This window comes from Micropterus salmoides, unplaced genomic scaffold (genome assembly GCF_014851395.1).
Source record: "Micropterus salmoides isolate LMB-PRFRI ecotype aquatic unplaced genomic scaffold, ASM1485139v1 Ms_hic_scaffold_5, whole genome shotgun sequence".
NCBI lineage: Eukaryota > Metazoa > Chordata > Actinopteri > Centrarchiformes > Centrarchidae > Micropterus > Micropterus salmoides.
In genome coordinates, this window is record NW_024044237.1 from 37,800,825 (window position 1) to 37,813,418 (window position 12,594).

Here is a 12,594-nt window from a genome sequence, read left to right on the forward strand (position 1 = left end):
ACACACACAGTACTTGTGTACTTGAGAGGACATAACTCCCCAGCCTCGTAAACTGAAGCTCTTTCTGACCTTTGAACTAAACTGAAATATGACGCAGAGGAAACGTCCTTGTTCAATCACTCGAGCATTCTGGGAGATAAAAGCCTGAAACTGCTAAACTACACACAGAGAAGCTGCACCAGTCATAATATAAATACATGTAACATATCAGTTAACCGGTACAAGCAGCAACCTGGGTCCTGGTCAGGGTCCTGGTTCTGGATCGGCCCTCTTCACTAACAGTAACTTACACAGTGATGTTTGTTTGTTAAATGTTCTGTTGCTCGACATGTTTCTTCATTTTATGTGACTCTGCATTTACAGTTCTGGTTTCTGTTTAATTCAACCTGTCCATGGAAATATTCTATTAAATTATATTGATAATCATATTCTTGTCTATAATCAGAAGCCCTTGTGTGCTGTCAGTATAAAGATACATCATCTCCTGTGGAACCAGGTTCTCTCGATCTCTGAGCCCCCCCCCCCCCACACACACACCTTCTCTGACACCAACCGGTCGAGGCAGACACACTACTTTACATACAACTATATATATAGTGTTGAGCAGTAAAACGTTGTATTATGTAATATTAAATAATATAAACAACTATTGTAAATTTCCTCAACAGTAATAATATTACTGTTACTAATCGAAGTACCACTGTGTTACTGCATAACCAGAAAGCCACTTGTTTTGTTGTCCTTGGCGTGCTGAATCCTGTTTCCTGTGTAGGGGTACTAGTTTTCCCAGACCTGCGGTTACTTCTGGCCCCTGTAATGCAGCAGCAGTCGGACTTTGATAAGCTGCTGCCGCCTCCTGTGCCTGTCGACATGCAGCCACAGAACTACAACAGCCTTTTTTACTCCAGAGCTGCAACTGACTTTGTGCTGCAACACCCTGGCGGCACAGCAAGAGGGTCCCAGGTTCGAACCCCGTTAGTCTCATTCCTTCCTGTGTGGAGTTTGCAGTTTGCTAAACCTATGTCTGAGTGAGTTTCCTCCTTGTGCTCTTGTTTCCCCCTAACATGATGTTAGGTTCTCCAGTCAGTGCCATTGACGACCTGGGTACGGGTTAAATGCAGAGACTGAACTTCATGTTTAGTATGTGACAGAACCTTACCTGACTCTGCTACACAGCAGCATCCACCTGCTTCTGTCACAGAGCCACTATTCCCTCTGGTATCTCCCACACTGATACAATAACACCCAGATTCTCCTGTCACTGAACTGCAGCTGGCATCCCTGGTTCTTCCTGAGCTGCAGCAGCTGTTGCCAGCTTCCAGCCCCACTGCTCTGTCGACGGTCTTTGTTTCTGAACTCCAGCCATCTGACTCTGGTATCCTTCAGATGTTGTCCATCCTCATTGCCGGTGTTCTGACGATCTGTGCTGCCTTATCAAAAAATGCTACCGTAGCGCAAATCCATAGCAGACTATTGAGTTGCTCTGCGCTCTCAAAAAATGCTACCTTATGCGTTTCCTTTTCCAACGCTCCCAGTATTATGACAACTTCTGTTCTTTGATTATATTCTAACATCATTTCAGGGGCAGCGTATTCTGACTAATATCCCCCATCAAATAAAGCTCCCACTGCAGAATCATTTTATATCACCCCACTGCTCACTCCATGTGCACTGTACAGAGATGGGGAGCATGTTGAAATACTGTATTAAGCCATCTTTATTTAAGATATCAGGGGCAGCGTATTCTGATAGAGTAATAATGATTATTTTTGATATTGCTGACAAAAGACTTCTTTCCGGGGGCGCGGCGTGCTGTCGACCCTGTGCTCACCGTTTGTCTGTTTTTTAAAACGTTTTTTATCTGCCAAAATAGCATTTTTCGTCATGAAAATCGCTTTACTATGGATACTACTTTGCCTATCAGCATTTGGAACTGGGGATTGTTTATCAGGCCGTCAAGACTACCTCATTTACACCCATGAGCACCTGCTCTCCATATAAGCAATGAGTGTAGCTCCACCAACTCTCCTGTCGATTGCATGGAAATCCGACGGCCTGCTGAATGGCCAGCAGGGAAGAAGAAAGCAAAGAAAAAGCGAGGCTCAAGGGGAGGTGTGAGGCACTGACTTTGGAGAGACGCGGCAATAGATTCCCATTGCCAGTCATCACTCTGACCGATGATCGGTCGGTAAGCAACAAACTTGATGAACTGGCGTTAAGAGCAGAACATGACTGTGAATTCAGACAAAGCAACCTGCTGTGTTTGACAGAATCATGGCTTAAAAACTATCATGACACTCCAACTCTGGCCGGGTACACTACCATAAGAGCAGACAGAAATTAGTGTAGTTCACCCAAATCAATCGGAGGGGGGTCGTGTTTATTTGTTGACAATCGTTGGGCTTGGGAGCAATCGTTCGGGAGCAGGTGTGAAATATTGACTGTATCCTTTCAACCATTCTACCTCCCGCGAGAGTTTGGTCAAATTACTATTATTCTCGTGGATGTGCCTGGACCGAATGATGCAGCAGCGGGGGAAAAAATAACAGAGTTATAATGATGCACTTGCCCGCTCTGCTGATCAGCCTGTCTTTGTCCTTGGGGACTTTAACTCATGTAACATGTCTACACATCTGCCCACTGTTCATCAATAAGTTGACTGTCCTACACGGTTAAATCGGACCCTTGACCGCTGCTACGGAAATATCTCTGAGGCATATAAAGCAGTGTGTAGACCACCTCTAGGGAAATCCAATCACAATATAATTCATCTCCTGCCTAAATATAAAGCTATTCTCAAAAGGACGAAACCAGTTATCAAGCAGATACAGATGTGGTCTGAAACAAACAAAGATCAACTCAGAGACTGTTTTGACAACACAAATTGGGACATCTTCTTTGAATCATGTCTGGATGGGAAGGAACTCACGGACACTATAACATCATATATTAAGTTCTGTGAGGACTGTGTATCTGAAACAAAGACTATCAGAATTTTCCCAAATAATAAACCCTGGGTTTCCAAAAAATTTAAAACCTGCCTGAATGAAAGAAAGATTGCCTTTTGTTCAGGCAACATGGAACTAGTGCAGGAAAAAAGGAAACAACTAAGGGGGGATTTCATTAAGGAAAAAATTCAGTATAAAAACAAAATAGAGAGTAAATTCTTCATTGGGAATATAAAACAGGCTTGGGAGGGCTTAAACATCTTAATGGGAAAAAGTTGCAGTAAGGGTGACAGTACTGTAGTTTGCAGTCAAAGTCTTGTAGATGAAATGAATATGTTCTTCTGCAGGTTTGATGCTGTGGATGATAAGGGTGAGTGTGATGACATCTGTAAAAATCTTCCTATAGGCGCACCAATATTTATTACAGAAGATGCTGTTGTCAAAAGCCTTAATAAAATAAAACCAAATAAGGCCGCTGGCCCAGATGGCCTGAAAGCCTGCTTACTTAAAGATTGTGCCCCACAATTAAAAGGTGTCTTTTCAAGGCTTTTTAACTTTCTTCTGGTTGCAGGTGTACCCTCGTCTTGGAAATTTTCTTTAATAAAGCCCATACCTAGAAAGCCTGGTGCATATAAGCCTGAAGATTTCTGACCTATAGCTATCACCTCCATATTGTGTAAATCAATGGAGAGAGTTCTGGTAGATCTCCTGACCTCCCAAATAACCACCATGTTAGATCCGTTGCAGTTCGCCTATAGAAGTGAAAGGGGGACTGACGATGCCGTGCTGGTCCTTTTAGACTCTATTTCAAAACAGCTTGCACCCCCCAATGGGCAAGCTAGAGTTCTATTCATAGACTTTAGTGCAGCATTTAATTCTATGAAGCTACATATTCTCCTGCAAAAACTAGCCAATATTAAGATAGATAAGGCCTTGGTTCTTTGGATCAGAGACTTTCTTTCCTGTCGCCCTCAGAGGGTATGTGTAAATGGCTTTTTGTCAGGAGTGCATACTACTTTCCCCTGTGCTTTTTTCTCTATTCACAAATGAATTTCCATAAATAATAGTACCGTTAAGGTGATAAAATATGCAGATGATGTGGTCTTAGTAGGAATCTTACAAAAAATGTACCCCTCTGGTGAGGCCTCTTATTTAGCACATGTAACGGCCCTTGAAGCATTGTGCAAAGATAGCGAGCTAGAAATCAATGTGGCAAAGACAAACAAGCTAATCTTTTGCAATAAAGAAGACATAACAACAGAGCCAGTTGTACTTAATGGTCAAGTAGTTGAAACTGTGGGAACTTTTAAGTATTTAGGCACGGTTCTTGACAACCATTTGAGTTTTATAGATAATACAGATTATATTTTTAAGAAATGTTCACAACGACTTAATCTCCTCAGAAGACTGAACTGCCTGGGCTTTAGTGCTCAGACTATTGAACTAGCATACATCACACACATTGAAAGTGTTTTAACCTTTCATCTCTCTGCTTGGTTTGGTCATTTAAATTGCAAGCTTAAGAACAAGCTTAACAGGATAGTGTTAATGGCTAGTAAAATAGTAGGAAATCCTCAAAAACATCTGACCCAAATATATACTGACAGAATGAGAAAGAAGGCTAGAAAAATCACTACAGACAGCACTCACCCTCTTTCTAGCCAGTTTGAGCTTCTGAAGTCTGGGAGGCGCTTCAGGGTGCCTCTTGCAAAAAGTACTTTTAGGAAATCTTTTGTCCCAAATGCTATTGGTATCCTGAACCAAACCAAGTAACTACAGCAAATTAATTATTATCATGATGTATTTAAAGTACATTTATTTGTATGATATTTTATATTGTTTTTTGTGTTTTATTTTTTTATTTCCTTTACTCTGCTTGATGTTGTTTGAATGTTCATTTGTATTGTATGTCTTGGTGAGCCAAAGAAAAATTTCCATCTCGGTGGACAATAAAGATTTATTAATTAATTCATTTATTCATTAATCAGCCACTGTCTCGACGGTATGCCCAACAGCATGGTTGCGCAGATTTATGGGCGTGGAAACAGTCCACGCTTGTGGGTCATACGCACGTGCAGAACCGCTAAGTAGCACATCTTGAGAGGTAGCATAAATCGACAGAACACCGGCCTCCCGCCCGGCCTCCAGAGGGTCTCCGTCTGTGCATCCCTGTCCAGGTCATCCTCCGGACTTGTTCACCCCCTTTGTTCAGCACCTCGGCCTTCTGCCTGAGTTTCCCTGTTTTGCCAAGGTTCCGGCCACAGCTTGTGGTCCCCTGCTCTGCCCGTGTCTGGCCCTCTGTTTTTGTTTTGCGGCCCCTGGACACCCAGAAATCCCACCCCTGACCTCCCTCAAAAATATTGTTTCGCTGTTGTGATGGTGAGCTGCTGCTACCCTCTTGTTGAAGCCATACTTCAGATTGGTCATACTAAATTATTTATGATTATGTTTTTGTTGTGACGCAGGCGACGTGGTTGTTGATTTAGGGACCGCTGATCAGCTGCTCACAGGGGGTGGAAAGGCAAATCATTTTCAACCACAGAATGCAGCATTATTTAGCGTGAATTCTTTGGATTGCGGAAAAGAAATGAATGAATGCGCGTGGATTTACAGACCGCTCCCACTCCTCTGATGGTCAGACACTGAACTCACCCACAGGTATCTGATATCTGACATCACTTCCTGTCTGGGCTTTGAGGTGCATTCCCTACTCAGGGAATTACCCACAGTTCATAGTGTTGTGACGTTAAACACGGGGTTACCAGGGGAGGCTGGAGGCATTAAAAAAGGTAAACAAACATGGAAGGAGCAACTAGAAGGAAAAATCAGTTTACGGGACAGCAAACCCGTCAGTGCCTCGGCCCTGAAGGAAAACAAGTCAAATAAAAGGTCCCAAACCCACAACGGTCCATAGTGTGTTCTAGCTTCCTCACAATAATGAGATTCTCCACAAAGTGCTGTCCCATTTTACTGTTTCAGACCCTGCAGCCTCTCGCACGCATTCACCTGACCAGGTGATTTCACCTGAGTCTGTCAGGCTTCAGCTTTCGGCTTAAGACTCGAGTTAGAGACACAGACTCGAGTCCGACTTAAGTCGCACACACAGTGACTTCAGACTCGACTCGGACTCAAGGTTCAGGACTCGTGAACAATATTTATTTTTAGGAAGCGTACGATGAGCGTGCCGTTATTCCATCCCTGCGCTGCCTATAACCTGCCTACGTAACACGTAGTATCAGCTGCACGACGGCACGTGAGAGAGGACAACAAACAGCGGCAGCTGCTGAGCCGTTCATCATAAACTTTGGCTTTAAAACTTCATACAACAAAGTAGGTTAGTAACCTGGGGTGAGTAACATGTTTAGCTCAGCATTGGCCATCTAACGTTAGCTTGCTTCTTGCTTCAGCTACGACCTACGAGAGGTTAACTCCGACTGTCGTTCGTTATGAAAAGATGAATGAGCGTTTGTTTAGTTGCGGTGGTTGATTAACATAATTATTTACGTTCCGCTGGCTGCAGTCACGTTAACGTTACCACAAGAGACTTGACTTGGACTTGTGAGCATCTCTGGGTTTCAGGGTTTAGTCTTCAGGGTTCAGGCTGGGATTGGGTGGTTGATAACCTGAGAGGTTTTTCAGGATTCCCTTCAGTTGTTTTAACCCTTAGAAATTCAGTTTGGGATATTTCTTCATTGGATCAGAGGATTGATGAAACCAAACAGTAAACTGGTGTCCCGCCCGTTCAGAGTGCTTCACACACTGATGGCACCGTCAGCGTCTTGCTCAAGGACACAGCTACATGCAGACTGGAGGAGCCGGGATCGAACCGCCTGTCTGACAATTATTGGGCCACCTGCTCTAGCTCCTGAGCCACAGCCGGCCCAAAAAGTCACACTTACATGTTTCATCGAAAAATTTGTGTATTTATTGTTGTTGTTGTTGTTGAAAAAGTCTCACCTTGATGTCGTGATCCAGACTGTGACAGAGAACCTGCCACGGAGGAGTGTACCTGAACATCCTGGTTTCAACTTGATATGAATGGTTCCTACTGGTTTTGGTCTGTATGATGACGATGATGATGATGACGATGATGAGGATGTCAGTCAGACCCTCAGCCAGCAGGAACCAATCACCATTAACCCTGAGAGAGACCAAGAGAATAGCTGAGATCTTCATGAATGTCTCAGTATATATACAGTATTTATGTATAGTATTTATATACACACACATATATACATATATATACACATATATATATACACACACACACACACACACACACGTATACATACATATATACACACATATATCCAGGGCAACCTGATGACAAATGGGCTACTGGAACAAGACATTCATGGACTACAGCAGAAAATGGCGTACATCAGCTCATTGGTCTCGGTTATGGCTTTAGTAGGGATAGTATGTAGTGCTGTGTCACATCTTCTAGCAGACTTTCAGAGGGTACTATGTCACTTAGCCTTGGCAATCTTGGTCATTGTACTTGGGGGTCCAGCTTGGTTATGATCTTCAATCATAAGTCAGTCGCCCTTGTGTTGAGTGATTCTGTACCATAAAGGCTTGTTGTTATCGGGGCTTGGGGCCCAATCTCTGAGTGTGGGGATGATGATAACATCTCCCTGCTGACCTGTCGTCCTGGCTCCCCCTTGCCGTAGCATATTTGTTGTACCTCATCAGTCTCTAGTTGTGGTTGGGTGCTGCTGTTTGCCGTATGTTAGAACACTGAGCTGGAAGTGTTGATGATGGGTTTCGAAGCATCCATATATCCCATAGTCTCTGCATATAACCCCTCTCACTGGGATTGCTTGTATAGTAGCATTGCATCAGATCCATGTTTTCTGCTCTAGTCCATGAATGTCTTGTTCCAGTAGACCATTTGTCATCAGGTTGCCCTGGTTATATATATACACACACACACACACACATACATATATATATATATACACCCACAATATATACATACATACATATATATGTGTATATATATTTACTGAGATGTATAAATAATATATACTGTATATACTGTATATAATAAATTGAGTTTCTTGATATTATTTTATCCCAAGAAAACGTTTACTTCACTTTAAGAAAATAAATATTTTAACTCTGTCTAATCAGAGTCACAGATGAAAAGTAATCAGTGATGTAAACACACCAACGCCGTTTAGTTGTTCACTTTTGGCGTCTCTATCAACAGAGCTGTCAATCACAGCAGGAGTGCCAGCTTCGTCCAGTCATGTTGTCTGCATGGTGGAGACAACATGTTTGAACAACCTGATCAATAAATTCATCCACCAGCTGATCAGAGACCAGGTAGGTGATGTCATGATGTCACACAGGTAAGAACCAACAGAATAAACAGAACTGGACTCACCCTGCAGGCTCTGCTCCACCAGCTGATGGAGGACTGATCCACAGAGACCGAGTGTGTGTTGCTGAGCAGTAGAATTTGTCAGGAATGTTGCTGACCAGCAGAAACACACACACAGTCAGTATTTGATCAGGGTCCAAAGCTACAATTGTTCCAGTCCTCCAGAGTCCGCTTGGGCTGCAGACTAGACTGCTCTGAAATGACCCACAATGCACAACGATGCAGATGTGACGTTGTAAAACAACAACCACTAAAATAATAATATGGACCATATTTCTTTTTGAAGACTTTTGCTTTATTGTTGATGCAGCGAGCTCTCATGATGTTCAGACGGTTGAATACTTTGGGTCAGTTTGTGTGACATCAGGTAAACCCACAGCAGGGGGGTCCAAATCCGTCCCCGAAACAAAAACATTCGGTCCCCTGAGCGAAGCTGCAGTTTGCATCAAATAACGACAACAAGATGCACATCAGAGACCTGGACTGGGTCCAGGTCTCTGATGTGCGGTCCAGGCCTGGGCTGGACCGGGTCCAGGTCTCTGAGCCTTGCAGTGCAACCAGTTTCAGAACATAAAACTTAAACACAGTGATGTCATACAGGTGAACACACACCTGCGAGCCCACGCTGACCTCTGACCCGCAGGTGTGGGCCTGAGCTGAGAGCAGATCTGTTGCTAAACGACACAGCAGCTGCACACGGCGCTCTGGATGTATTGATTAAGGCTTTGTGAATTTTTAGATGCTGCTCATAATCTCATCGTGCCAGAAGCCTCAGGACGCCTCAGGACGCCTCAGGACGCCACGGTCCGTCCGGTCAGGTGACTTGGAATTCGCCTCTCAGAGGACAAACTTTTGAGTTCAGGACAAAATGTTCCAGTGCTTCTTTGACACAAACGAGGACAAACTGATGTGTCTCTTCTCGTCCTCACTGGTGTCTTTCAGTCGGCCATCTTTGTTGTGTTGTCATCGTGGCATCCATCAGATCTGTTGATGGAGACATGCAGCCGTTTGATCCTGACGCGTGTCCGTCAGTGAGGACGTCTCGCCGATTCAGCTCCATCGATTCAAACAACTTTTAAACTGGGAAGGTAAAGCGAGGAAAAAGAAAGAGTGATGATAGCTTCTTAACATGACCACAATGACCACATGGACCACAATGACCACATGGACCACAATGACCACATGGACCACAATGACCACATGGACCACAATGACCACATGGCCACATGGACCACAAGGACCACAATGACCACATGGACCACAATGACCACAAGGACCACATGGACCACAAGGACCACATGGACCACAAGGACCACATGGACCACAATGACCACATGGCCCACAATGACCACATGGCCCACAATGACCACATGGCCACATGGCCCACAATGACCACATGGACCACAATGACCACATGGACCACAATGACCACATGGACCACAATGACCACATGGCCACATGGACCACAATGACCACATGGACCACATGGACCACATGGACCACAATGACCACAATGACCACATGGACCACATGGACCACATGGACCACAATGACCACATGGACCACATGGACCACATGGACCACAAGGACCACAATGACCACATGGACCACAAGGACCACAATGACCACATGGCCACATGGACCACAATGACCACATGGACCACAATGACCACATGGCCACATGGACCACAATGACCACATGGACCACAATGACCACATGGCCACATGGACCACAAGGACCACAATGACCACATGGCCACATGGACCACAATGACCACAATGGACCACAATGACCACAATGGCCACATGGCCACATGGACCACAAAGACCACATGGACCACAATGGCCACATGGACCACAATGGCCACATGGACCACAATGGCCACATGGACCACATGGACCACAAAGACCACATGGACCACAATGACCACAATGGCCACATGGACCACATGGACCACAATGACCACAATGACCACATGGACCACAAGGACCACAATGACCACATGGACCACAATGACCACATGGACCACAATGACCACATGGACCACAAGGACCACAATGACCACATGGACCACAATGACCACAAGGACCACAAGGACCACAATGACCACATGGACCACAATGACCACATGGCCACATGGACCACAATGACCACATGGCCACATGGACCACAATGACCACATGGACCACAATGACCACATGGCCCACAATGACCACATGGCCACATGGACCACCATGGCCACATGGACCACCATGACCACATGGCCACATGGACCACAATGACCACAATGACCACATGGACCACAATGACCACATGGACCACATGGACCACAAGGACCACAAGGACCACAATGACCACATGGACCACAATGACCACATGGACCACAATGACCACATGGCCACATGGACCACAATGACCACATGGCCACATGGACCACAATGACCACATGGACCACAATGACCACATGGACCACAATGACCACATGGCCACATGGACCACAAGGACCACAATGACCACATGGACCACAATGGCCACATGGCCACATGGACCACAAAGACCACATGGACCACAATGACCACATGGCCACAATGGCCACCAATGACCACATGGCCACAATGACCACATGGACCACAGTGACCACAAAGACCACATGGACCACAATGACCACATGGCCACAATGGCCACATGGACCACAATGACCACAATAGCCCACAATGACCACATGGCCACATGGACCACAAAGACCACATGGACCACAATGACCACATGACCACAAGGACCACAATGACCACAATGGCCACATGGACCACAATGACCACATGGCCACATGGACCACATGGACCACAAAGACCACATGGACCACAATGACCACAATGACCACATGGCCACATGTTTAATGAACAGATGAAACTGGATGCAAGTTTCTGTCTCTCTGCCTGTCTTACTGCACAATCATGTTGAGTTGGCTCTCAATCAAGAAGCAAAAGTATGTCATGTGATGTGGTGGAGGTGAAGGAGGTGGAGGAGGTGAAGGAGTCTGCAAACACAAACACAGAATCAGTTCCTTTTGTAGTGAGTCGACCCGTCAGGTCAATTTTATTGTCTTTTAGAAAAAAAAGCTGAAAAGACAAACAGGAAGTTGTCAAATAAATACAGAATTCAGTGTTTCATGTTTGTAACAAGGGCGAGATTAATGACATCTCAAGACTGCATGGCTAATGCTAATGCTAATGCTACCGCTAATGCTAAAGCTAATCAAATGGATGGAGGCGGCACAAGTGGAAACACGAGGAGTACAAAAGTAAAAATAGAAAAAAGTAAAGAAAGGTTTTAAAAAACAGGAGGATGAAGAAAGAGGAAATGATGTGATGTTAGAGGCGGGGCTAAGGGCAGTGGGTGGGGTTAAGTTCCTGTAGTCCTGGAAAGTCTCCGTCCTTTACTTTTATATTATTATATTAGGTTTCAGAGCGGCGCCCCCTGCAGGATCACATGATGCTGCAGCACTTACACGGCTGCTTCTCCTTCTTCATCTCCACCGCTCCTCCCTTCTCCTCCTTCACCTCCCCAGCAGTCTCCCCGTTGTTTGCCGTCATCGTCTGCGGAGGTTTTGTTGAGGGCGGCAGGGCAGTGGAGGCGGGCAGAGGAACGCCGGTGTCCTTCTTCCCTTCGCCCGGAGACGTTTTCCCATCAGTGTCGTCGATGAGGACCAGCTCGGCCTTCACCGTCCCCTGCAGACCCAGAACCTTCTTGGTCTCGTCCTCGTCCTCCACGCTCTGATAGCCCATGAACACCATGGTGACGGGGTTCTCTGCGCTGGCCTCGCCCATGATCGGCTCGCTGCCTGTTTTGGCCTCCAGCCCGGTGATCTCCGGAGGCGGCGGCTCAGGACCCGCCTCCTCCTGGACCTCCGCTGTGGGGAGAGAGGTCACCGTGGCGACGGTCTGTGACATCATCGAGGCCTCGTCGGCTTTGTGGATGAGCTCTTCGACCTCGGAGAAGCTGAGCAGTTGGACGCCATCTTCACCGTTCATCTTGTGGACCACTGGGAGACAAAGAGAGACCTAGTTACACCTGACCTCCGGCTGAAGGACCAATTGAAACAGACTATTCTCCTGCTATTTTGTGATGTCATAACATACTGGAGGACACCTGTATGTAACTAACATCCTCCTCTCTCCTCCTGACAGTCAGGTGAGTTTGTTTGTTGTCTCATTTGATATGAAGCTTCAATGTTAGGTACATGAAGGACAGGGGAG

At 45.6% G+C, this 12,594-nt stretch overlaps 1 protein-coding gene across 6 annotated transcripts in view; it reads right to left on the minus strand.

The window, feature by feature from the left end:
• Nucleotides 1-11,406: 11,406 nt before the first annotated feature.
• palm1a (paralemmin 1a) overlaps nt 11,407-12,594 on the minus strand; it is a gene marked incomplete at its 5' end in the record, with an annotated part of 24,891 nt that continues 23,703 nt past the window's right edge. For all 6 annotated transcript variants that reach the window (XM_038700280.1, XM_038700277.1, XM_038700279.1 and 3 more), the window contains 1 exon segment: nt 11,407-12,380. In XM_038700280.1, coding sequence (XP_038556208.1) covers nt 11,824-12,380 — 557 coding nt within the window.